This window comes from Hippocampus zosterae, chromosome 17, assembly GCF_025434085.1.
Source record: "Hippocampus zosterae strain Florida chromosome 17, ASM2543408v3, whole genome shotgun sequence".
Classification (NCBI taxonomy): Eukaryota; Metazoa; Chordata; class Actinopteri; order Syngnathiformes; family Syngnathidae; genus Hippocampus; species Hippocampus zosterae.
Window position 1 is genome coordinate 8,747,204 of NC_067467.1, and position 26,051 is coordinate 8,773,254.

Here is a 26,051-nt window from a genome sequence, read left to right on the forward strand (position 1 = left end):
CAAATTGGTTAGTCACCGTGTGTGGGTCATTTTTACAAATTACTTCTTAATCAGAAGTGCTTAAAAATGGCAAGTTCTCTTTGATTATGTAATTTCATGGCATAAGAACACGAACAAACACCTGCTATTAATCAGTACACATGCAAAAAAATGTTGACAGGACTGAATGTTTACATGAAAACAAGGAAAACGTGAATGAATTCCGCGCTAAAATGCCAATAGCGCAATATCACAATGAATGTACGTTAAAGGTGCGATACTATGACAGAAAATGAACAGGTTGTATTTGTACATAGCTAGCAAAATAACAAACTCCTTTTGCCGAACATTTCCAACTTTGCGAATATCGCCCGTGTGAGAAAATGTTACGTCAACTCTCTCGTCAGACGTTAACGTGTGACGATGACGAGATCTTCAAAGTCAAGTCACTTGTGTCACGAGCCGATGATGTCACCGCGAATTTTCCTTCAGACTGTCAACCAAAACGCAATGTCAAGCCACGTCATTTTAAAAACTAACAAAGTCAACGAAAACACTACAGCAATCATCACGTGCATGCGCCTTCGCCTACAACTGGCTCACACACGTGTTCGCCCCGTGGCGTTCAAAGCTCCCACTTCCGCCGGAGTTTTTTTGCCGCTCTTAGTTTGTTTTTGTCGCTGGTACGAACGCCACAAGAATAACAAATTTCTTCCTGAATATCAATGCCGTAGAAAACATCTAAACCGTCTTGAATTGAACCAAGCCTGCGGAGTCGCCGAAGAGAAGCGTTTGCTGGGTATTCCGCCCTGCGGCATTAACGAATTCCGACGGTCCCTGAATGCATCGGCCGCGGTGCCATATCCTTCCGCCGGCCTGGAGCGCGCGCGGCCCAGAGGTGCGATATCCTTCCGCCGAACGGGAGTGCGCGGCCTTTCCCTCGCGACGCAACACGAGAGAGCGAGCGATGCGAACGGGCGGCGGCGAGGCGGCTCCAGCTCACCACCACAAGCAGCACCAGCACGACCCTTAAGCGAGTTTTTCTTGAACCATCCACGCCCAAAACCGGGGAACCTCTGCCTCTTCACCAATCGGAAAGAGTCGGTCTACGCCAAACTCGACGGGCGCGCCAGCGGCTGCCGGACGCCGGCGGACGGACGGAATGGAGCTCATCACAATCCTCGAGAAAACCATCTCTCCAGGCGAGTCCCTGTCGGCGTTTACCGGCCTGGCGGGAGGGTGGTGATCTTCGCCGCGCCGAGGCCTTTGCTGTTGGCCGGGCGGCTCCGGTCGACCGGTGAAAGTTTGGGGCTGTTGGCAAGCTAGTTAGTTAGCCAATCGGCTAGGTAGCTTTGCGCTAACCGCAATGGACGGCCTCGCGGCGGCTCGCCGTCTACCGGCCCTTCGTTCACCGCGAGATGGCCCGCTCGGCCTCGGCGACCACGCATTGAGTGTCTCGTTAGAATCAGAGTGTGGCTCGGACGCTGACGTGGTGTTTTCTCTGACTTCTTGTCTTCCGCCCCTGCCCATGCTGTTAGCCCCTCGAGTAGCATCTTAACATGTAGCATTCGGCCGCCAACATTCTTTTGCTAGCTCTTGGGAGACGAGCGGCATGTCAATCAACTTTATTGTGGTTCAAGCGACATGAGAATGTCTTCGCCGACTTGAATATATGTATATATATTTTTTTGCATTTCCTCCGTCTAGCGGGCCGCGAACCGGCTGGTGCAGGGTTAGCGTGCTAACGGAGTAGCGCGCACGTTGGACCCTCGCCGTCTTCGATCTGATTGATTTGCACAGTTTGAGAGGCGTTCTCATGGATTTTTTTATTGCTTGTGTACAGATCGGAATGAGCTGGAGGCGGCGCAGAAGTTTCTGGAGCAGGCGGCCATAGAAAACCTGGTGAGTAGGGCGGCCGCGCGCGTGCGCGGATCCCGCCTGCCCGGCACTAGCCTTAGCATTAGCATTAGGACCTCCCCGCTGCACCCTCAATTTGGTGTGGCTTGCTTCAGACAAGTGGTAATACTCGAGCACAGTTAGGAACGTATTGCGATTCAAAAAGCGGGTCAAGCTTTATTTCCGTTGATTATGGAAGTTGACAGACGACTCGTTTCATGTAATGTATTGTGGGTTAATGACATCAATGGTCTAAACATTGTACTTATACCTGGGATTTTCATGTCTCAACCCGAGACGGACGTGGTACCATCCAGTAATTGCAAACACTTTATTCCTGACTAAAACCACATATTAGCCGGAAATGAGTTTTTTAAAAATGGCACAATATGGGCACAAATATGATGGGGGTTCTATGAAAAATGAGAGGTGGGTTCTCAAAAAACAAAAACAGATGCACGTTGCAACAAAACAGAATTGCACAGACACCATAAATTAAGATGCTGTGTTGTTCTGAATAACAAGGACAACATGAATGAGATATGTACATGCTGGGCCATACAATTTTTTTTTGTTTTTTCCCCGTGTGTGTGTATATACCTTAGTAAGTTGGCATTTAGAAACATAATTTTGTATTCTTTGGGTAGTCTATGTGTGATATCAAAATTGGTTTGATGAACTGAAACCTTTACATGTGATAAATATGCCACAATGCATTGAATGTTGCCACTGTTGTCGTTTGACAAGTTGGTAACTGTTGCGTTCCCGTCCTGTCAGCCAACCTTCCTGGTGGAGTTATCCAAAGTGTTGGCCAACCCGGGCAACACGCAGGTGGCGCGTGTGGCGGCGGGCCTCCAGGTGAAGAACTCTCTCACCTCCAAAGACCCGGATGTCAAAGCTCAGTACCAGCAACGATGGCTGGCCGTGGACGCAAACGCTCGCTGCCAGATCAAAAACTACGTAAGTTGGGGGAAGAGCGTGTGGGCCCATTGAACGGTGAAGGCCACACACCACAAGAGTCACACAATCCATTCTTGGCTCCTAATAGGTTCTGCAGACGTTGGGCACAGAGACGTACCGGCCGAGTTCGGCGTCGCAGTGCGTAGCCGGCATCGCCTGCGCCGAGATTCCCGTCCACCAGTGGCCCGAGCTCATCCCGCAGCTGGTGACCAACGTGACAGGCCCGACCAGCACCGAGCACATGAAGGAGTCCACCCTCGAGGCCATCGGCTACATCTGCCAGGACATTGTGAGTTGCCGCCGTCAGCAGCAATGTGCAAATACAAACAAATGCTCATTTTCTAAAGTCACCTCTAAAAATCAAGTCAAGTCTCGAGTACAGCTTTATTGTCAAATGTGCTGAATGTGCAACATACAGCACAGATGAACATTTCTTCCCTCTCACAACATACAAGAGGAGCCACTGCGGGTGCCCGCGCCGCCATCAAAAGAAAAGTTAACATAAAATGACAAAATAATACAAGACAACAATTGTACACAGACAACCGTAAAATCGTAACTACCGTATTTTCACGACTGTTCGACGCACCGTACGGTTGGGCGCAGTTTTACAGTGATAAAACATGCGCTTAAACATACGGCATGCATGCATGCTAACACGTTCGCTAACGTGTTAGCTTGAAGCATACACTGAAGCTCAAAGCTAAAACACGTTTGTAAAAGGCAACGAAAGCAGAACTGAGTTCGGGTGTATTTTATTTACAAGGTACTCACGTTTTTTGCTCAATCATCACTCAGAAAGCCATCAAAGTCGTCATCTTCTGTGTCCGAATTGAACAATTGTGCAAGTATCGGTAATCCATCCAAACCGCCGGGTTCCCTCTCGTTGTCAAAGTCACTCTCGTCGTCATGTGGCTCCACAGAAATGATGCCGGCTTTGCCAAGAGCTCGAACAACTGTACTAGCAGATACGTTCGTCCAAGCAGCCACAATCCATTCACAGATTATGGCGTAACTAGCCCGGCGCTGCCTCCCACTCTTCGTGAAGCTGTGTTCGCCATCGATCATGCATTTTTCCCATGCCGCTCGCAACTTCACTTTGAACGCCCGGTTGATGCCGATGTCCAGCGGTTGGAATTCATTTTCGGGGGTTCTTGGAAACCAAAACTGAAGTTGTTTTGCAATAATGCACATACTCACATTTTATACAGGTGCTGGTACCTGCTAGAGGCATGCCTTTAGCGTCCACTTACACGCCCACCCTTCACTCATTGCCGGACCCACCCCCTGCGTGCCTGTCCTCACTCACGTCCACCTCTCTTCATATATTTACATATATGTGCACGGACGCGCTTCACTGATTGGCCGACCTCTTCTCCGCACTTCACTGATTTGCCAACCTCTTCTCCGCATGCGTGCGTGTCGTCACTCGCGTACACATTTTCTCTCTCTCCATATATTTACATATAAGTGCACGGACGCGCTTCACTGATTGGTCGACCTCACTTCCGCCTTTTCTCTATATAAACAGCGTGTCGGGTCTCAGCCAGATTTTGGAACTCGGCTCATATAAAAGACGCTCCGCATTAAGAGGTGTCCTGTCCATTTTGGAGAAAATTTTAGACTTTTAATGGCACCTTATAGTCGAGAAAATACGGTACTTTCTTGCATACACTTTGTCTGAAGCAGTTATTGATGAAAGAGGAGCGCGAATCAAAGTGTCCTTTTCATCAGTGGCTGCAATGTGCACACGTCTGCTACAGGCTAAGCTTGAAAGCAACAATAAGCTGCAGCATCCATTAACACTAAAGAGGTTGGCTCTCTTCTCCTGTGCCATGTAAATCCGCTTCAATTCCACGCCGCGACTCTCAGTTCCACATACGCATCGGCGCTACAAATAAATAGAGTTGTGAGGGGGTCGGTTCATTGCCTTTGAACATTGTTTTGTGATTATGCCCTTGTCATATTTATTTGTATACATTTTATAGTTGATGCATTCGTTTTGGTTCTAAATAATGTGGAGTTATCCTCTCTTGACTTGTATGTAGAGCACTTTGGTTGCAGCTGTGATTGTTCTTAGTCCCATAGAAATCATAAGGGAATAAAATGTAGAAGTAACAGACTTGTCGCGAGTATTATTTGTTTACAGGTTCCATTGCATAACAGAGGTGTTTTTTTATTTTTTGGTAGGATCCCGAGCAGCTTCAGGAAAATGCCAACCAGATCCTGACAGCCATCATCCAGGGCATGAGGAAGGAAGAGCCCAGCAACAACGTCAAACTGGCTGCCACCAACGCCCTCCTCAACTCCCTGGAGTTCACCAAAGCCAACTTCGACAAGGAGGTGCGCCGCCACTCCGTTTGGCACCGCCGCCGCTCGGTTGCCCGCTTTGGTCGCTCATGTTTGCCGGCTGTCTTGTCTCGCAGACAGAGAGGCACGTCATCATGCAAGTGGTGTGCGAGGCCACGCAGTGTCCAGACACCCGAGTGAGTATTCGCCAAGACCTTCGGGAACCTTGCGCCAACCACGTGCAGCTGAGTTTGTCATCCGTGTTTTTAGGTGCGGGTGGCGGCCCTTCAGAACTTGGTCAAGATCATGTCGTTGTACTACCAGTACATGGAGGCCTACATGGGCCCGGCGCTGTTTGCGGTAAGAATGGCTGCAAATCAAGCTACTACATTTCCATGACCATACGGCGCGCTGTATTAACTCATTCACTCCCAAAGACGTTTTTAAACGTCTTTTCAGACTTGGTCCAGAATTGGCTGGTATTGAATGGGTTAAGAGGCGGAGTGTCAGTTCCGGGTGCTATTTTTGTATATAACGCATCCACGAGACGCACTTTATTTTCGGACGCAGGCATGGTAAAATGTACGCTAGATTTACAAATGAGCACGCACACTAGCATATGTTTTTAAAAAGGCAACGGGAGCAAAAGTGTGTTTGGTTATTCTTTTGTGAAGTATATCACAACGTACTCATGTTTGTTGATTTTTTTGACGAATTCTCATCCGCAAAGTCCTCATTCTGTTGTATGTTGCTGCGCTACGATCGCCCTTGCCCGGATGGCAAGATGGCGCCGTTTCATAAAACGAAAGCACCACATATTAGTTGATCTTGTATTCTTTCGTGGCTGTTCGAGTCACACAGTCATCCGCGTATTGTAAGTGTGTTTCTTTGTAGGTGCCATTTTTGGGTGTTCTTAGCCAAAGACTTATGTTGTTTCACACAATGTGTATCCCGCCACGTAAAAAAAAAAAAGAAAATTACACATACTGGGGGCGGTGAGCAAACGGCAATTTGTTGGCGTTCCCAGATCACCATCGAGGCCATGAAGAGCGAGATCGACGAGGTGGCGCTGCAGGGCATCGAGTTCTGGTCCAACGTGTGTGACGAGGAGATGGACCTCGCCATTGAGGCGTCTGAGGTTTGTGAGCGGGAACCGAGAATGCGTCACCAACGGACGGCAGCTCCAAAATTGAACGGATCCGATGCTCATTCCCTTGACTGTTTGCCCCACTGGCAAACATTTAGTCGTTTCGGGCTTACGCTCAACTCGTTTGTAGTGTGTAGGGAAGAAGTAAAGTGACTGACCGCGGTCCCCTTATGGTCCTTGTGTTGACCAGGCGTCGGAGCAGGGCCGCCCTCCAGAGCACACCAGTAAGTTTTACGCGAAGGGGGCGCTGCAGTACCTGGTCCCCATCCTGACGCAGACCCTCATCAAGCAGGTAACGTTGGGCATTCCTTCCTTCCCTCCTTCCTTCCTTTCGGCCGCTGCGCTTTGTTGACGTTTGCGGGGCGGCGCGCAGGACGAGAACGACGACGACGATGACTGGAACCCGTGCAAGGCGGCGGGCGTTTGCCTGATACTGCTGTCGACTTGCTGCGAGGACGACGTGGTGCCGCACATCCTGCCCTTCATCAAAGAGCACATTAAACACCCCGACTGGCGCTACCGCGACGCTTCCGTCATGGCCTTCGGCTCCATCCTGGAAGGACCCGAGCCCAACCAGCTCAAGCCGCTTGTCATCCAGGTGGGTGGCGGCACCGGGCGCCGGCCAACGGAGACCCGGCACCGGTTGCCAGACTTTGAGTTTGATGGGCGCAGGCGATGCCGACGCTGATCGAGCTGATGAAGGACCCCGGCGTGGTGGTGAGGGACACCACAGCGTGGACGGTGGGCCGCATCTGCGAGCTGCTACCCGAGGCGGTCATCAACGAAGTCTACCTAGCGCCGCTGCTGCAGTGCCTCATCGAGGGCCTGGGCGCCGAGCCGCGGGTGGCCACCAACGTGTGCTGGGTAAGCGGGGCGGGGGGCGCGTCGCCTCGAGTCGGGCCGCTAAGCTGACGCCTGGCGTGCGCCGTTCCCCTCAGGCCTTCTCGTCTCTGGCCGAGGCGGCGTACGAGGCCACGGATGCGGCCGAGGACCAGGAGGAGCCCAGCACGTACTGCCTGTCGTCCTCCTTTGAGCTCATCGTCCAGAAGCTGCTGGAGACGACGGACAGGTCAGCCTGGCTCGGGCTCACGCCGCTGTTTCTCAGACTCGAGTCGTTAGGACTCAGCCCGTTCCTACAGCTGTGGAGCGCTGCGCAGAGCAAGCAAACGAGGGGAAATTCATTTGGATTTAAAACGATGCGAGTGCATCGACTGGTTGGTTCCTTTTTGAAATACGGGGAGGGACGGCTCTTTGGTGGGAAACATCACAAGAAATTTCATCTGTGCTGTAGCACACTTGACAAAGTTTATCCAATCTAAGTGAGCTGCACCCGAACCAAATCCAATTGGAATTGCGCTGAATCCAACTGTCACGATATCGCAGCCCATGTATGGAGATTTTTATTGGAGATGTACAGGACAGGAGGGCCAGTTTTGTCCTGGGCTGCTCCCCGGACACTCTGTAGGAGGTGGGCAACAGGAGCATGCTCACTAAACTAAAAGTTATGATGAACAGTCTCTCCCACCCCTTTCAGCCCTACAAATAGATTGCTAATGCTTCATTTTATATTGAACTGCATAGTTCAGTTCTTTTCTGAAACATTTATTTTGTGCAATGAAACACTTTATTTCCCCCCTCCCAATTTTGCTGCTGTAGACTGCAAATTTCCCCAGTGTGGGACAAATAAAGATTATCATACGTCCCCCAAAGTGAAGCATTAACTCCTTCCCTCTTGGCTCTGGACCAACTCAAATCTCTCATGAATGTGACCGTATGTCAATGTGACATCTCTTCATGTCCGTGGCGTTTCTCGTGCTCTCATATTTATTTTCTCATGTTGAGCGGTCCGGATGAGGCAAAGGTAACTTAAGTGAAATATTTGCAACTTGGAAGCATCTATCTCTGGTCAAAAAATTTCAACAGGCAGATAAATGGGCGCTATGTCTTGGCTGTCAGCTCACTTGTTGCCTTTTTGCAATTAAAAAAATCAGTTTACGTTGAAAGTCACCACGTGTGTATGAAATGCGGCGTATAAAGCTGACGGTGGAGCCGAAGGTTTGAGGCGACCTTCTTTGGGAAGTCCGGTGTTGCGTCACGTCACGTGATTGTCACTCTCTGCGCAGACCCGACGGCCATCAGAACAACCTGCGCTCGGCCGCCTACGAGGCGCTGATGGAGATCGTCAAGAACAGCGCCAAGGATTGTTACCCCGCTGTGCAGAAGACCACACTGGTCATCATGGAGAGGCTGCAGCAGGTCTTGCAGATGGAGGTGAGCCCCCCCAACCCCAAGCTCCCACGGTCTTCGGGGACTACGATTCGACTCGGACTGTCCCGCATGATGGTGATGCAATTTCCTGCCTTGGCAGTCGCACATTCAGAGCACTTCCGACAGAATCCAGTTCAACGATCTTCAGTCGCTGCTGTGCGCCACACTTCAGGTGAGCCCCCACCCCGTCTGTCTCAGCCGCCCCCGTCCGTGCTCGCCGTCTGACGCTTCGGCGCGGCTCCTTTTGCAGAATGTTTTGCGTAAGGTGCAGCATCAGGACGCCCTTCAGATCTCGGACGTGGTGATGGCCTCGCTGCTCCGGATGTTCCAGAGCACGGCCGGTTCCGGAGGCGTCCAGCAGGAGGCGCTCATGGCAGTCTCCCCTTTAGTTGAAGGTGAGGCTGAACGAATGCCGACCGTTTTTTTGTTTTTTTTGTTTTGTTTTGTTTTTTTTTTTGGTGACGTGAGGTTTATTAGTGATTTTGGTCTTCCAGTTTTGGGAGTCGAATTCCAGAAGTACATGGAGGCCTTCAAGCCTTTCCTCACCATCGGTCTCAAGAATTACGCCGACTATCAGGTAGGATTGCTTTGGTCGATCGAGATCTGATATGAGAGTGTGGGCGCATACGAAATTGTAAACGCGGCTCAGTCTTGATCTAAAACATTTTGAAATTTATTAGGTATATACTGCATTTTAATGATGTTGGCGGTCTAAAAATGGCGGCTTAGCACAAATTGTCCTTAGCAGTCCAAAACGGGAAGTAATGTCCCCTCTGACTAGAATCTGGAGAAGCTAATGTTTCAAAGTTGTTCCTTTATGTGTTGGTCAACCGACAATGAATGAATAGTTGCTATTTTTTTGGCTGCGGTTGGAACGGAAGGAGTTCCATGCGAATTTGCGACAATCGCCTTGGAAGGCTTTAACTTACCTGCTTGGAAAGAGGACGCCAAGGACCTGTACGCGACGATATGCTCATAGTGACAACAAGTGCGAGAACAAACTTGGTGCACAAACAAGCCAACCGGAGAGACAAACACAAAATCGCAAGAGATGCGGAGCGCGTTTGCAGCAGCGCTGCTCACCTGGGCTAAAAGGGAACGACATTACTGAAATGTATGATGTGCACACTTCAAAATATGAACGTATCCATGCAATGTGGCATCTTGACAGCGATGCACATTTGTAAGAATTTGTCTACAAATGTTTAAAAGTTGAAGACTTAACTGTCCAGAAAAAATGTTTTGGAATATGGTCAGCGTGGGAAACGCCAGTTTGCAGCCAAGCTTTTTATGGCAAAATGTTGAAGTTGGGGCTGACAAAATAAATAAACATAAAATAAATAACAACAAATATATACAATATTTGTTTGTTTATTTTTAGGTGTGCCTGGCCACGGTGGGTTTGGTGAGCGACCTGTGCCGATCGCTGTCGTCCAACATCCTGATCTACTGCGATGAGATCATGCAGCTCCTCCTGGAGAACCTCGGAGTGAGTTCCTCGGACTGTCCCGGATGATGGTGATGCCCCATCATGCCCCCCCTGATGTGCTTGTGTTGTGCGCCCGCAGAACGAGAACGTCCATCGATCAGTGAAGCCACAGATTCTGTCTGTGTTTGGCGATATTGCCATGGCCATTGGAGGAGAGTTCAAGAAGTACCTGGAGATCGTGTTGGACACACTGCAGCAGGCTTCGCAGGCCCAAGTGGACAAGGTGGGGCCGTTGTTGACCGTTGTTGTCCTGCCGTCACCTTCCAAGCGAACAGGCGGCTAGCTTCCTCCAACAGGCCAGGCCCCACGCATGAATTGCTTGGCACATTTTTAGCAGCCCATTTTCGTTCTTTGGAAACATCGGAATGGTTATTTTCAATTAGTATTATTTTAAATAAATGTATTTATTTTTTGTGTGGTGTGGGGGCAGACGGATTACGACATGGTGGACTACCTGAACGGTCTGCGCGAGGGCTGCCTGGAGGCGTACACGGGCATCATTCAGGGCCTGAAGGGTGACCAGGAGAACGTCCACCGTAAGCGACCGCCCATCACGCGTGTCACGGTGATGTCAGTTCCTTTTCCTGTCTGAAGTCCCAACGGGAAGCTTTGATGACATCACAGAGAACCTCGGGGTCTTTTTCACCCAGAAAGCTGCCGGCTTGGCGCCGAATCATTCAGCTTTGCTGGTTTTGCGGGACCCGACAACATTTCTCATTTGCTTGGCAAGAATGTTTTGATTCTGATTTTTGGGACGCTGTCGAGATCCGTCCAAGCTTATACGCAGCCTGCATTGTGATTAGGGCAGTCGGGAACTAACAATCATTCCAAATGCATTTCTTGCCTTTGTCATGATTGACTCATTCCTGAGGGGATTGTCAATGGCCATTTTGGGAGCTAGCAGCACATTCTTACGATTTATGTAGCAGTGAGTGTGTGATTGCCACCTCATCCAACCAATGAGCCACTTGTATTGTTGTGGTGCCAGCGGATGTGATGCTGGTGCAGCCTCGGGTGGAGTTCATCCTGTCCTTCATCCATCACATCGCAGAGGACGACGACCACTCTGACGCGGTCGTCGCCAACGCTGCCGGGCTCATCGGGTAAGGCGCGTCCCTCAACTCCCCGGCTTGCTACCGGGAACAATTGCAGCCGTGCGCGAATTTACCCTGTGCCCGTGCGTCAGCGACCTGTGCACGGCCTTTGGCAAAGACGTAATGAAGCTGGTGGAAGCTCGTCCGCTCATCAACGACCTGCTCACGGAAGGACGGCGCTCCAAAACCAGCCGGACCAAAACGTTGGCCACCTGGGCCACCAAGCAGTTGCGCAAGCTCAAGAGCCAAGCCTGGTCAGTAACGAGCACTCAGTTTAGTGAGCACTTGAACTTGGCATTGTCCAAATCCAGTTTAGGCCTCCTGACCAAATATTCTCCCATTCTCCAGTCCTCCATAAAGGCAAACATCACCGTTGTGCTTATCAAAAATCAAACATTGGAAAACATTTTTGACCATTTTGTGATCGATACACATTTGAATAATTGTTGGTTGTTGCCGCGGTACTTGCCCACATAAAAAGTTTGTTTGTTTTTGTGTCAGATGCGTTTGGCGTGACAGATGAGCGGCATGTGTGCATTGGACGTCTGGGCGGACGTTGAGGACAAAACGGACGTCGTCGTCTGCCTGGCGACACCTCAACTTGATTCACGTGAGATGATGATGACGACGACGATGACGATAACGACGACGACGACGACGAGTGGCTGCGTATGAGAGACGATGACATCACCACTTTGCGGTCTGCCAGGTCCCTCCTTTCTCTCTCTCTCTCCCCAACCCCCCCTGGACAGCCTGTGGACAACTCTTGCCTCCCTTCAATAAAAGCCCCGCCCACCTCTCACCTCCCAGTTGCATTGCCGTGGCGACCCTGCCGGCGGGGCAGGGGCTAAAATCAGACTTTTTTTTTTTTTTTTTTTTTTTGCTTTGCTGGTTGTGCACCGGAACGCCACGGACGGACAACAGCGCCCACCCACTCCGTCTGTCGGCCCATAACTGGCTCGGCACTAAGTATTTTCACAATAAGAGCACTTGAAGAGCAAGTGCCAAAGGAAGCAGCCGCACTTGGTTTGGCTTTTGGGTCACAACGTTTTTGCTTGACAATTGAAGACGTTTGTTAAAGTTTCTATTTTTCCATTCTAAAAACAAAAAACAAACCAAAAAAAAGAACCCAAAACCAATAAAATCATCTGAAACATTCCCCAGCACGTACTGTCTCACTTTTGCTTTCAACACTCTGGACTCACTTTGGACTTTGAACTTGTCATGCTGTTTTTGGGCTGATTTTTTTTTTTTTACATGGCGAAGAACATTGACATTTCCGGGGAGGAGGGGGGGGCTGCTGCTCGCCAATTGGAAGTTGTGTTGGTGCGTGTTTGGACCCGCTTAATTCTGGTCCAGACACCCAGTTGAGCTAACTGCTTCCATCTGTGGCTTTTATTTTGGTGAGCCGTGGCAGCTGTTGGGAGAACAACTTCCTGTGTTGACGTGTTCAACATGAGTTGTCATTGACTTTCATTTCTTATTGAGTGAACTAATAAAAGTCTATATTGTACCAAAGCTTGGGCACCTCCTTCAAGCACATAGACAGTCAAATCTTATACACACAAATATGTAACACACAAACTCATTTTACAACACAAGGGCAACAGGTGAAAATCCCATCTTTATTTTGTGTGAGAAGGGTCACATGAAAGCACAATCTCAAATGAAATAAAGAGTCGGGAGAAGCTTAGAGGTCAGCACTTGATTGTGAAATGCTCGTCTGTGTGGGTGCTGTTCATCCGCTTCAACCCAGGAAGGTGGAGATGAAGATGCTGGTATCCAGGTTGAGCGTGGCATGCCACCAGCGGTCGGGGAAATAAAGCACCTGAGGGCACAGTGTCACATTACCACGATGACAGGCAAACGGCCACGTCTCAAATGCAGCAAAATGGGATACAATTAAAACCCGTCGATGGTGCTTATGTTTAGTCATCCTCAATTGCTTCAGGTGCCTAAAAAGAGCCACACACACTTGTTAGAATCTGACACCAATATCATACAACTTTATCTTGGGAGAATCTATTTTATTGCTAAAATCTATAAATCTATTTTGATAAAATGTTTTTCTCCTGATAAAATGTGTCTTTCTCTCTTTTTTTCCTTTTGTGGAATGAGAATTTCTTGTGCATATTTGCAAGGGTTCTGTCATTTGGGGGTACCTGTCCGGGTCGGATGGTGCACTGCAGCGGGGCCTGGTGTGGGGGTAGCCCCGGGTAGACGTTTCTCAGCCAAGAGAGGGTGCTCATGTTGGGGTGGAAGGGCGGCCCCTCGTCCGGCGGGTATAGGAACCAGCGCTGGATGAGCAAAGCACAAAAAGCCAGATATTGAGCAATTTTTTTTTCGGCCCAAAACGCCTTACCTTACATGGTCGGTTTTTTGGTAACCATGGTATACACTATAACCATGGTATAGTTAGGCGTTTTTAGCCAAAAAAACGACCATGTACAGTAAGGCATTTTGTGCTGAAAAAAAACGACCATGTATAGTTAGGCGTTTTTAGCCAAAAAAACGACCATGTATAGTAAGGTGTTTTTAGCCGAAAAACGACCATGTATAGTCAGGCATATTGGGGCGAAAAAAACGACCATGTATAGTTAGGCGTTTTTAGGCAAAAAAAACGACCATGTATAGTTAGGCGTTTTTAGCCAAAAAACGACCATGTATAGTAAGGCGTTTTGTGCTGAAAATAAATGACCATGTATAGTAAGGCATATTGGGACGAAAAAAATGACCATGTATAGTTAAGCGTTTTTAGACGAAAAAAATGACCATGTATAGTTAGGCGTTTTTAGCCCAAAAAAACGACCATGTATAGTAAGGCGTTTTGGGCCGAAAAAAACGACCATGTATAGTTAGGCGTTTTTAGCCCAAAAAACGACCATGTATAGTTAGGCGTTTTTAGCCAAAAAAACCGACCATGTATAGTAAAGCGTTTTGTGCTGAAAATAAATGACCATGTATAGTAAAGCGTTTTGTGCTGAAAATAAATGACCATGTCTCGTTAAGCGTTTTTAGCCAAAAAACTACCATGGTATAGTAAGGCGTTTTTAGCGGGAAAAAACGACCATGTATAGTAAGGCGTTTTTAGCCGAAAAAAACGACCATGTATAGTTAGCCGTTTTTAGCCCAAAAAACGACCATGTATAGTAAGGTGTTCTGGGCTGAAAAAAAAACAACCACGTATAGTTAGCCGTTTTTAGCCCAAAAAACGACCATGTATAGTAAGGTGTTCTGGGCTGAAAAAAAAACGACCACGTATAGTTAGCCGTTTTTAGCCAAAAAACGACCATGTATAGTAAGGCGTTTTTAGCCAAAAAACGACCATGTATAGTAAGGCGTTTTGTGCTGAAAATAAATGACCATGTATAGTAAGGCATATTGGGACGAAAAAAATGACCATGTATAGTTCAGCGTTTTTAGACGAAAAAAATGACCATGTATAGTTAGGCGTTTTTAGCCCAAAAAAACGACAATGTATAGTAAGGCGTTTTGGGCCGAAAAAAACGACCATGTATAGTTAGGCGTTTTTAGCCCAAAAAACGACCATGTATAGTTAGGCGTTTTTAGCCAAAAAAAACGACCATGTATAGTAAAGCGTTTTGTGCTGAAAATAAATGACCATGTATAGTTAAGCGTTTTTAGCCAAAAAACTACCATGGTATAGTAAGGCGTTTTTAGCGGGAAAAAACGACCATGTATAGTAAGGCGTTTTGGGCCGAAAAAAACGACCATGTATAGTTAGCCGTTTTTAGCCCAAAAAACGACCATGTATAGTAAGGTGTTCTGGGCTGAAAAAAAAACAACCACGTATAGTTAGCCGTTTTTAGACAAAAAACGACCATGTATAGTCAGGCATATTGGGGCGAAAAAAACGACCATGTATAGTTAGGCGTTTTTAGGCAAAAAAAACGACCATGTATAGTTAGGCGTTTTTAGCCAAAAAACGACCATGTATAGTAAGGCGTTTTGTGCTGAAAATAAATGACCATGTATAGTAAGGCATATTGGGACGAAAAAAATGACCATGTATAGTTAAGCGTTTTTAGACGAAAAAAATGACCATGTATAGTTAGGCGTTTTTAGCCCAAAAAACGACCATGTATAGTTCGGCGTTTTTAGCCAAAAAAACCGACCATGTATAGTAAAGCGTTTTGTGCTGAAAATAAATGACCATGTATAGTTAAGCGTTTTTAGCCAAAAAACTACCATGGTATAGTAAGGCGTTTTTAGCGGGAAAAAACGACCATGTATAGTAAGGCGTTTTTAGCGGGAAAAAACGACCATGTATAGTAAGGCGTTTTTAGCCGAAAAAAACGACCATGTATAGTAAGGCGTTTTGGGCCGAAAAAAACGACCATGTATAGTTAGCCGTTTTTAGCCCAAAAAACGACCATGTATAGTCAGGCATATTGGGGCGAAAAAAACGACCATGTATAGTTAGGCATTTTTAGCCAAAAAACGACCATGTATAGTAAGGCGTTTTATGCTGAAAATAAATGACCATGTATAGTAAGGCATATTGGGACGAAAAAAATGACCATGTATAGTTAAGCGTTTTTAGACGAAAAAAATGACCATGTATAGTTAGGCGTTTTTAGGCAAAAAAAACGACCATGTATAGTTAGGCGTTTTTAGCCAAAAAACGACCATGTATAGTAAGGCGTTTTGTGCTGAAAATAAATGACCATGTATAGTAAGGCATATTGGGACGAAAAAAATGACCATGTATAGTTAAGCGTTTTTAGACGAAAAAAATGACCATGTATAGTTAGGCGTTTTTAGCCCAAAAAACGACCATGTATAGTTCGGCGTTTTTAGCCAAAAAAACCGACCATGTATAGTAAAGCGTTTTGTGCTGAAAATAAATGACCATGTATAGTTAAGCGTTTTTAGCCAAAAAACTACCATGGTATAGTAAGGCGTTTTTAGCGGGAAAAAACGACCATGTATAGTAAGGCGTTTTTAGCGGGAAAAAACGACCATGTATAGTAAGGCGTTTTTAGCCGAAAAAAACGACCATGTATAGTAAGGCGTTTTGGGCCGAAAAAAACGACCATGTATAGTTAGCCGTTTTTAGCCCAAAAAACGACCATGTATAGTCAGGCATATTGGGGCGAAAAAAACGACCATGTATAGTTAGGCATTTTTAGCCAAAAAACGACCATGTATAGTAAGGCGTTTTATGCTGAAAATAAATGACCATGTATAGTAAGGCATATTGGGACGAAAAAAATGACCATGTATAGTTAAGCGTTTTTAGACGAAAAAAATGACCATGTATAGTTAGGCGTTTTTAGGCAAAAAAAACGACCATGTATAGTTAGGCGTTTTTAGCCAAAAAACGACCATGTATAGTAAGGCGTTTTGTGCTGAAAATAAATGACCATGTATAGTAAGGCATATTGGGACGAAAAAAATGACCATGTATAGTTAAGCGTTTTTAGACGAAAAAAATGACCATGTATAGTTAGGCGTTTTTAGCCCAAAAAACGACCATGTATAGTTCGGCGTTTTTAGCCAAAAAAACCGACCATGTATAGTAAAGCGTTTTGTGCTGAAAATAAATGACCATGTATAGTTAAGCGTTTTTAGCCAAAAAACTACCATGGTATAGTAAGGCGTTTTTAGCGGGAAAAAACGACCATGTATAGTAAGGCGTTTTTAGCGGGAAAAAACGACCATGTATAGTAAGGCGTTTTTAGCCGAAAAAAACGACCATGTATAGTAAGGCGTTTTGGGCCGAAAAAAACGACCATGTATAGTTAGCCGTTTTTAGCCCAAAAAACGACCATGTATAGTCAGGCATATTGGGGCGAAAAAAACGACCATGTATAGTTAGGCATTTTTAGCCAAAAAACGACCATGTATAGTAAGGCGTTTTATGCTGAAAATAAATGACCATGTATAGTAAGGCATATTGGGACGAAAAAAATGACCATGTATAGTTAAGCGTTTTTAGACGAAAAAAATGACCATGTATAGTTAGGCGTTTTTAGCCCAAAAAAACGACCATGTATAGTAAGGCGTTTTGAGCTGAAAAAAACGACCATGTATAGTTAGGCGTTTTTAGCCCAAAAAACGACCATGTATAGTTAGGCGTTTTTAGCCAAAAAAACCGACCATGTATAGTAAAGCGTTTTGTGCTGAAAATAAATGACCATGTATAGTTAAGCGTTTTTAGCCAAAAAACTACCATGGTATAGTAAGGCGTTTTTAGCGGGAAAAAACGACCATGTATAGTAAGGCGTTTTTAGCCGAAAAAAACGACCATGTATAGTAAGGCGTTTTGGGCCGAAAAAAACGACCATGTATAGTTAGCCGTTTTTAGCCCAAAAAACGACCATGTATAGTAAGGTGTTCTGGGCTGAAAAAAAAACAACCACGTATAGTTAGCCGTTTTTAGCCCAAAAAACGACCATGTATAGTAAGGTGTTCTGGGCTGAAAAAAAAACGACCACGTATAGTTAGCCGTTTTTAGCCCAAAAAACGACCATGTATAGTTAGGCGTTTTTAGCCAAAAAAACGACCACGTATAGTTAGCCGTTTTTAGCCCAAAAAACGACCATGTATAGTTAGGCGTTTTTAGCCAAAAAAACGACCATGTATAGTTAAGCGTTTTTAGCCAAAAAACTACCATGGTATAGTAAGGCGTTTTTAGCGGGAAAAAACGACCATGTATAGTAAGGCGTTTTTAGCCGAAAAAAACGACCATGTATAGTAAGGCGTTTTGGGCCGAAAAAAACGACCATGTATAGTTAGCCGTTTTTAGCCCAAAAAACGACCATGTATAGTAAGGTGTTCTGGGCTGAAAAAAAAACGACCACGTATAGTAAGGCGTTTTGGGCCGAAAAAAACGACCATGTATAGTTAGCCGTTTTTAGCCCAAAAAAACGACCATGTATAGTAAGGTGTTCTGGGCTGAAAAAAAACGACCACGTATAGTTAGCCGTTTTTAGCCCAAAAAACGACCATGTATAGTTAGGCGTTTTTAGCCCAAAAACCGACCATGTATAGTAAAGCGTTTTGTGCTGAAAATAAATGACCATGTATAGTTAAGCGTTTTTAGCCAAAAAACGACCATGTATAGTAAGGCGTTTTTAGCGGGAAAAAACGACCATGTATAGTAAGGCGTTTTTAGCCGAAAAAAACGACCATGTATAGTAAGGCGTTTTGGGCCGAAAAAAACGACCATGTATAGTTAGGCGTTTTTAGCCCAAAAAACGACCATGTATAGTTAGGCGTTTTTAGCCCAAAAAACGACCATGTATAGTTAGGCGTTTTTAGCCAAAAAAACCGACCATGTATAGTAAAGCGTTTTGTGCTGAAAATAAATTACCATGTATAGTTAGGCGTTTTTAGCCAAAAAACTACCATGGTATAGTAAGGCGTTTTTAGCGGGAAAAAACGACCATGTATAGTAAGGCGTTTTTAGCCGAAAAAAACGACCATGTATAGTAAGGCGTTTTGGGCCGAAAAAAACGACCATGTATAGTAAGGCGTTTTTAGCCGAAAAAAACGACCATGTATAGTAAGGTGTTCTGGGCTGAAAAAAAACGACCACGTATAGTTAGCCGTTTTTAGCCCAAAAAACGACCATGTATAGTTAGGCGTTTTTAGCCCAAAAAACGACCATGTATAGTAAGGTGTTCTGGGCTGAAAAAAAAACGACCACGTATAGTGAGCCGTTTTTAGCCCAAAAAACGATCATGTATAGTAAGGTGTTCTGGGCTGAAAAAAAACGACCACGTATAGTTAGCCGTTTTTAGCCCCAAAAACGACCATGTATAGTTAGGCGTTTTTAGCCAAAACAACGACCATGTATAGTAAGGCGTTTTTAGCCAAAAAAAAACGACCATGTATAGTAAAGCGTTTTGTGCTGAAAATAAATGACCATGTATAGTAAGGCGTTTTTAGCCCCAAAAAAAACGACCATGTATAGTAAGGCGTTTTAGGCCGAAAAAAACGACCATGTATAGTAAGGCGTTTTAGGCCGAAAAAAACGACCATGTATAGTTAAGCGTTTTTAGCCAAAAAACGACCATGGTATAGTAAGGCGTTTTTAGCGGGAAAAAACGACCATGTATAGTTAGGCGTTTTTAGCCAAAAAACTACCATGTATAGTAAGGTGTTCTGGGCTGAAAAAAAAACGACCATGTATAGTTAGGCGTTTTTAGCCAAAAAACTACCATGTATAGTAAGGTGTTCTGGGCTGAAAAAAAAACGACCATGTATAGTTAGGCGTTTTTAGCCAAAAAACTACCATGTATAGTAAGGTGTTCTGGGCTGAAAAAAAAACGACCATGTATAGTTAGGCGTTTTTAGCCAAAAAACTACCATGTATAGTAAGGTGTTCTGGGCTGAAAAAAAAACGACCATGTATAGTAAGGCGTTTTTAGCGGGAAAAAACGACCATGTATAGTAAGGCGTTTTGGGCCGAAAAAAACGACCATGTATAGCAAGGCATTTTGTGCTGAAAATAAATGACCATGTATAGTTAGGCGTTTTTAGCCAAAAAAACGACCTTGTATAGTTAGGCGTTTTGGGCCGAAAAAAACGACCATGTTATGTTATATGTATACATGGTCGTTTTTTTCGGCCAAAAACGCCTTCCTACACATGGTCGTTTTTTTCCGCCAAAAACACCTTACTTTACATCTTATCCTCTTCGCACGCACACCAACACCTTGGTACAATGTAGAGCAGGGTTCCCACTCTTGGATGAAACAGCCCAAGGCAAATCTCAACACTTTCATCCTCCTGCTCTAAGTTGACACCAGGCAAATCCCAAACTACAACAAATGCGTCCGACCCCCTCACCTGCGACCTTTGACCTACCTTCCTCCCATAAATGACCTCTGAGAATCCCGGGCCATGCCAGTGGAAGGGGACACCGGTTCCGGGACCTGAACAAGGATGGACAACAAGGTCAAGTGCAAAGACAATTTAGGACTCCTTCCTTTTCCCCCAAAGAGTGGAAGTCGGTTGGACAGACCAGCGATGCCAAAGCTGAACGCTCGAGAGGTGCCGGGCAGCAAGAAGACGGGCGGCTCGTAAACGTCCAGAAGGCTGCGCCACTCGCTCAGGTTGTTGTCGCCAAACATGTACAAGGTGTCTGCCGGCCTCCCAACAAAAAGAGAAATGCAAAAAAAGGCAACTTTCATGTTTTTTTCGCTCATGTCTTGTCTGTGTTGTTTTTGTTGCACGTCTTTGCAAATTGCACAGAACGTCATCGACACGGCGATATCGTTGCCATAGCTCGTGCAGCCCCTGTCAGCCCTTCCCATCCCCGACTCACCGCTGCCCAGGACGTCTGGCGACTGCGGCCTCAGGAGGTCGTCCACGTAGTCCCTGAAAGACACGTCCACTGCGGGCACACCACATCACACGGGATCATGCGGCGTCACACAAAGCATGACGGGGGAAACGATCAAGGCGGTGGTGGCGGCTGACCTTTGGTGTACGAATATGTGTTGGCCGTACTCAGACGCACTTGCCGATCGCCGTATGTGGTGAGTAAATTCCACTTAGAGCACAAAGAGCGGAATTTCTACAAAGACAATAATAATGGTATGCAATTGGTATGAAACACTGGCAATTTTATTATTATTTTTAAATCAATCAATTGTAGAACCTCGAATTAAATATGGAAAAAAAGTACAAAATTTTAAAAAAAACAGAAACAGAAACACACAAAGGTAAAGCTACAGCAAAAGCTCAACGTACGGTGTTGTCCGTCAGTCCGGTGATGACCACCGGCATGCTGTACGCGTAACTATGGAAACAACATAACAACATCACTTTCGCAGCTGTTCGTTCGCGAACTAGCATGCTTGCCAGGAAAGAGACACGCACAAGCGCGCACGCGTGTGGCTTACCTGTCCAAGAAGTGACGTAATGACAGCGAGGAACCGTCCACCACTTCCAAGTTACACGGACCTTCATCCTCCACGCTCAAATTGGGTCCGCACCACCTAAACACACACGCCCAACTTCATCTTTGTGTTGGTAGTCCTTCTCCTCATCGCGAAAAATCTCAAGAATAACTCGACCATCTCGGGTACTCCGGTAATCGGTCTTACTCGACCATTGGGTGGACTCCAGTAAACGGTCTTATCTGTGTGCTCGTTACAGTAACAGCGTACTCGAGGAAAACGCGCTCGAGCCGGCAAGTACAGTTAAGAACTGACCAACCACCGTCGGCGCCTTCTTGGTGGTCGCTTAGCGTTTGCACCTCCAGCAGAACAATAAAGTGGAGCAGAGCCAAGCGGAAGGAAATCTGGCCTAAAGCTGTCCAAAGTTCCATTCAACAAATTTCCCCACACGACCGACTTAACGGGAAACAGACTGACAGGAATCCAGTCGGGTCGAGTCGCTGACGACTTCCGAAGCGCAACAGCAGATGCTTTTTCACTTCCTAGTCTGCAGCCAATCACGAGCAAAGCACATTTCCGTGAAAAGTGGCGGGAAGGCGAGAACGTGGGAATTCTGGGAAATCAACACCGCTTACTCTCGCTTCACTTTTGGCCGTGAGTTGTAAGGATTCGAAGCGGGAACTTTAAAATTACAAATGCGTGAGCGCAAATTTTTTTTGCTCCACAGCCCTGGGAATTTACGACTGTTCATCATTTTGATGGCTAATTCTCGTAAACATCAACTAATATATGTGGGACATACAGGTCTCCCTACTGTGGTCAAACACGAGATTTGCGTGCTATAAAAAGATGACAACAGAGTCCTTAAATTACTTTTTTATTAAACTATCTGTAAGTCCACTTATGTACAGTGTGGGTACTTTGCCACTGTCGTGACATTATAACAAGATAGATTTCTATTTATATTGTGTCATATTTTGACGACATTAGTACTTAAGTGCAATCCTGTTATCTTGAAACTCCAATGGACACAATAACTAGTGTGAAATTAAAACATTCTCAGGAACCGTCAGTTCAAAATCAAAAGTCACAAATACAGAAGGAAAAAAAATCAAACAGCAGTGAATTCATAGTAAATAGAAAAGCGCAAAGTGACAGACAGCCTATCTCAGGTACCCAAAGCGCTTTACACTGTTATCCCATTCACCGACTAGTGACGCAGCATCAGGAGAAACTGGAGGTTCAGTATCTTGCTCAAGGACACTTCGACATGGTCGCGATGGGGGGGAATCGAACCAAAACCCTCTGGGTTGAGAAACGACCAAAGAGCCATGCCGTTTGTCCATTTCAGCGTCAAAAGATGACGCTGTCATCAACTCCACCCCTTTCATCAGGTACCGGCGGTGCTCCTCCCATCCCATCGTGCAGCAGACTGGGTGACATCACCTGCGAGGCAAAGTCGCTCAGCTGATGCCTGCTCCGCGTGATTGCTGGGATGTGTCCCATTGGGAAGCTTCTGGAGTTTATCCGCACTTACACTTGGTTGATTGACGTAATTCCCCTGGCCGTCATCACTGTCACTGTCATCCTCGTTGTCGTTATTATTATCATCATCATCATCCCTTTGGGACAACATCGGCGTCCCTCCTGCCAGCAAACAGGAAGTAACAAGCGTCAATCGATCAGCAGGTGTTGCTCAAGCGGAAAGGTGGCAGCAAAGGTGCCACCCCGCCACCAGGAAGTGACACAATCCTATCGAGCGCCCACCCACTTCCTGCTGATCATCAGATGACGCTGAAAATCAACTTACCCGCTTCAGGAAGAGCAACCACGTTCAGGTAGTCTCTGTCATCTGAGAACAGATAGTTAAACAGTCAATCACGTAGACAGTCAGTCAGTAGAACAGACCAAAAGATCGTTATGATGTCAGTAGCGCGACCTGTTGGTGACCTTTCCGTGTGTTTCTTTGGTACGTTCTCGTAGTCGTGTGGTTCATCTGCAACAAAGACGCGGCGCACTTTTTTTCCCCCAAATCAGGACGAACGTGAAAAGCCGGCAAATGCGTTGGACGTTACCTGAGCTCGGCGTGGATGCACCACTACGATTGGTCGCAGGAGCCTCATTATCCGGCAGCACCAATCTGCAAGAACGACCACAAAAAGAAGAACTAGATCAGAAGAGAGAAGGTGAACAGTGAGAGGGCTACAAGCAGGAACAACTCACATGTAGTCCCCGGTAAGGGATACTGAGAGGTCCTGTTCTGTGGAAAAAAAACAAAGTTCAATGAAAAATATACACTTGTTAACTTCCTTAAATCACAGACATAACCAGAAACACAAGAAAAACTTGAAGAACCACAACGCGGACAAGAACCAGGAAGAAGCATCAGAACTGAATGGTGTGCCAAAAGAAAATAAAGAAAAACGAACCCGTAGAAAGAGCAGAAAAAAACAAAAGCACGAATCAAAAAGAGAAGAATTAAAAGAACTGCGTGAATGTATTTGAAGGGTTACTGACCATCATGAGAGTTCTGGTAGCTGTGGGTACTCTCTGCAGAAGGAAGAAGACCAGGACCAGTCCCCCCACCCCCACAAAAAAAAAAAAAACTCTTGTCAACTTGTTGGTGGAATTTTTCATCTTTTCATCTCACCACTTTCTGTGGCCTCTCTGTCGGATCTTCCGCTGCGCTGACTGCCGCAATCCGAAGCTGGAATGCTGGGAACATCATCAAAGACGTGAAGGGGTGCATAAAAGATATGAAGAAGAACATCAATGACGGAGAAGGTCAAAGACGTGAAGGTGAGGTCAACTCACAAAGGAGACAGCAGGCCAGAGGTCAGGCGAGTCTCTGGCTGATCTGTGAGTCAGAAAAGATTTATGCTGACAAACTTTGACTTTGTTAGCCTTCGCCAACTTTAGCTTCAAATCCCTAGCTGGTTAGCTTCTGATCATTTTCAATTTTCAACATCTGCCACAAACTAGTTCAAAACTACAAAGCTTGCTTGAAGTTCGATGTATTTCCGAATGTTTAGCTTTCACTCAGGTTAGCTTTGAATTGCTTCCGCCAACTTGAGCCCCAAAGTGCTTATTAACGTTTAGCGTGTTAGCGTATGACAATTTTAGCTTTTAGCATTTATTTTGACAGCTTCCGCCACCTTTAGCTTCAGCCAGAAACTAGCCACGGTACAAACATTTTGCTTGTTATCTTATTCTTGTTTCCGTTTTTCCTTTTTTTTTACATTATTCCGTTACAATGAATGCCCAGGACAACAGAGTGGACAAATGGTTAGCATGTCCCACAACTGGAATGTTCAGGTCATCTGAGATGTTTCAGTAGGTGTCATCGGTTCTTGCTCAAGGACAGGTCGCCTTTAGCTTGTTAGCTTTAGCCAAAACATAAGCTCCTCCCACCACCAGGAAAAAGACTTACGTGGATGGACCAGTATGAATTGAGTGGATCTGCATGTGAGAGACAAAAATCGAGTGTGAACTAGAAAGTGATTGGTCGTCTCGTGAGCGGTCCCGCTGAAGTGCATAACTCACGGGGTGTACTCGCCAGTGTCGCACGCTTCCCGGATGGAAACTGATGACACCAAAGAGAAAGAAATGGAAAAACAGTTTGGTTGACGACACAGATGACAGGAAGTGACATCACGATCACGCGCACCAGGCGGTCCGTTGTCCCTGCAGTGCAGGCACACCAACGCTAGGACTACGGCGCATGCCAACATGGCCGCTGACACCAGCGAAGGCAGGAGGAGAGATGCTTCTGTGTCTGCGTCCATGGCAACCTGAGGACATGACCACAACGCCGGTCAAAAAGAAGATTCACCGAAAAACGGGCCACGGGCAACTCACGTCGAAAGAAGGACAATCCGGAGCGGGGCTCGCCACACTCAGGAAGTCACAGCGCCTTCGCCGCTGCACACTTTGTATCCTCGTGAGGGAAGGAGAAAATATGACGACCAACAATGAGGATGAAGAAGACAAAGCAAATGAAGGCAATAACGATAAAAATGAAGGACAGCGAGAAAACCAAGGATAAGACGAAGAAGGCAAAGCAAAAGATGACAAAGTCAAGGAAGGTGACGACAAAGCCAATAAGAAGACGACGACGTAGGAGAAGATGACAAAAAAGACAAAGTAGAAAATAAAGACAATGAGGAAGAAGACAAAGTGAAGGAGAAAATCGAAAATACAAGACAGAAGAAAATTAATATGAAAATAAAGACAACAAAAAAAAAGCTATCGAAAATGAAGAACAAGAAAAAGAACGTGCCCAGAAGATGAAGAATTACAAGACGAAATCAAGGAAGTTGACAAAGAAGGATGCAGAAAGACAGGAGAAGAAGAACATGGAGGAGAATGACAGAATTAATCGATAATGTTGAGGACGAAAAGACAAAAACCCAGTAGAAAAAAAAGACTAAAGATTTAGCAGAAGACAAGAAGAAAAGCAGAAAGGAGATGAGCAAGAAAATCAAAAGAATGACAAGCTCAAGGCAAAGGCGCCCAAAATGGAGAAGGTGAAACCTTTTTCGCCGTCGAGTCCTTTCAAAGCGTTTCAGGCGGCCATCTTGTGCGGTGTGAAGGGCGTGCGAGGTGTGCCGGCGAAAGCGGCGATGTCAGGATGAAGGCAGGCCGGCGGACTTCCTGTCATCCAGGTGCACTCTCGGAGAAGCGGTAGCGTGACGTCACTCACGCCAGCAAGGGCACCCCCCGCGTCAGCAGATCCGGGCCGTTCGTCCGTTTGGTGTTCCGGCAGTGGCCGGTCTCATTTGGCGACGTTTTCCTCCCCGCCCGCTTCCTCGTTGCTCTCAGCCAATCGGCTGCCGCCGTCAATGCTACGTGCGCTCGGAGAGGTCTTCGACGCGGCGTTTCCGTGAAGAGGAGCTTCGCCACAACTAACAGGAAACCACGTCGAGGTTGATCGGGGAGCGTAGGGGGTGCGCTACACCTAACAAAAGCCACACTAAACCACCTGGATTTGTCTGAAACTGACAAACGACTACCGCAAAGTGGAGAAGATGATTAGTACAGACGGTAACTATTGG

The 26,051-nt window shown here is 46.2% G+C and overlaps 3 protein-coding genes and 1 non-coding gene across 10 annotated transcripts; 2 read left to right on the top strand and 2 right to left on the bottom strand.

Moving 5' to 3' along the window:
* Positions 1-858: 858 nt before the first annotated feature.
* Positions 859-12,280, top strand: kpnb1 (karyopherin (importin) beta 1). Its single transcript, XM_052049867.1, has 22 exons — positions 859-1,181; positions 1,823-1,881; positions 2,653-2,835; positions 2,924-3,124; positions 5,026-5,178; positions 5,262-5,321; positions 5,395-5,484; positions 6,152-6,262; positions 6,462-6,563; positions 6,645-6,869; positions 6,944-7,135; positions 7,210-7,340; positions 8,395-8,542; positions 8,640-8,711; positions 8,790-8,934; positions 9,034-9,116; positions 9,921-10,028; positions 10,108-10,251; positions 10,459-10,564; positions 11,017-11,131; positions 11,215-11,376; positions 11,624-12,280. Coding segments are annotated over exons 1-22 (2,631 nt in total). The 5' UTR covers positions 859-1,141; the 3' UTR covers positions 11,625-12,280.
* On the top strand, positions 10,595-10,738 carry LOC127590571 (small nucleolar RNA SNORA79). The gene has a single exon (XR_007959696.1). It is a non-coding gene; the product is annotated as a small nucleolar RNA SNORA79 (small nucleolar RNA).
* A 453-nt stretch (positions 12,281-12,733) lies between the features above and the next one.
* jmjd8 (jumonji domain containing 8) lies at positions 12,734-21,539 on the bottom strand. The gene is made up of 9 exons (XM_052049872.1): positions 21,313-21,539; positions 21,001-21,096; positions 20,849-20,897; positions 20,576-20,672; positions 20,421-20,489; positions 20,118-20,237; positions 19,961-20,028; positions 13,285-13,419; positions 12,734-12,950 (listed from the first exon to the last, which is right to left on the bottom strand). The coding sequence occupies exons 1-9, from the start codon at positions 21,426-21,428 to the stop codon at positions 12,870-12,872; spliced, it is 831 nt and encodes a 276-aa protein (XP_051905832.1). The 5' UTR covers positions 21,429-21,539; the 3' UTR covers positions 12,734-12,869.
* Positions 21,540-21,861: 322 nt separating this feature from the next.
* Positions 21,862-26,028, bottom strand: LOC127590358 (uncharacterized). 7 transcript variants are annotated; one of them, XM_052049877.1, is made up of 14 exons: positions 25,531-25,918; positions 24,856-24,934; positions 24,665-24,788; positions 24,541-24,580; positions 24,428-24,456; positions 23,812-23,854; positions 23,648-23,712; positions 23,515-23,547; positions 23,221-23,257; positions 23,073-23,137; positions 22,937-22,993; positions 22,808-22,849; positions 22,535-22,644; positions 21,862-22,443 (listed from the first exon to the last, which is right to left on the bottom strand). In XM_052049877.1, exons 3-14 carry the CDS (start codon positions 24,780-24,782, stop codon positions 22,351-22,353), a joined length of 732 nt encoding a protein of 243 aa, XP_051905837.1. In that variant the 5' UTR covers positions 24,783-24,788; positions 24,856-24,934; positions 25,531-25,918; the 3' UTR covers positions 21,862-22,350. The 7 variants fall into 7 exon arrangements, with proteins under 7 accessions (XP_051905837.1, XP_051905834.1, XP_051905839.1 ...); XM_052049874.1 differs by having other exon boundaries at positions 24,541-24,788; positions 25,531-26,028; XM_052049879.1 differs by lacking the exon at positions 23,812-23,854 and having other exon boundaries at positions 23,648-23,704; positions 25,531-25,912.
* Positions 26,029-26,051: the final 23 nt, after the last annotated feature.

Coding starts and splice junctions, on each gene's coding strand:
- LOC127590358 (XM_052049874.1), bottom strand. CDS start 24,782: ATGGACGCAGACACAGAAGCATCTCTCCTCCTGCCTTCGCTGGTGTCA. Junction 23,855..24,427: donor ATTCATACTGGTCCATCCAC/GTAAGTCTTTTT, acceptor TCTGACTCACAG/ATCAGCCAGAGACTCGCCTG. Junction 23,548..23,647: donor CAGAGAGGCCACAGAAAGTG/GTGAGATGAAAA, acceptor TTCCTTCTGCAG/AGAGTACCCACAGCTACCAG.
- kpnb1 (XM_052049867.1), top strand. CDS start 1,142: ATGGAGCTCATCACAATCCTCGAGAAAACCATCTCTCCAG. Junction 3,125..5,025: donor GCTACATCTGCCAGGACATT/GTGAGTTGCCGC, acceptor ATTTTTTGGTAG/GATCCCGAGCAGCTTCAGGA. Junction 8,712..8,789: donor TGCTGTGCGCCACACTTCAG/GTGAGCCCCCAC, acceptor CTCCTTTTGCAG/AATGTTTTGCGTAAGGTGCA.
- jmjd8 (XM_052049872.1), bottom strand. CDS start 21,428: ATGGAACTTTGGACAGCTTTAGGCCAGATTTCCTTCCGCTTGGCTCTG. Junction 20,673..20,848: donor CCGGACTGACGGACAACACC/GTACGTTGAGCT, acceptor TTGTCTTTGTAG/AAATTCCGCTCTTTGTGCTC. Junction 12,951..13,284: donor GCACCATCCGACCCGGACAG/GTACCCCCAAAT, acceptor CTGTGCCCTCAG/GTGCTTTATTTCCCCGACCG.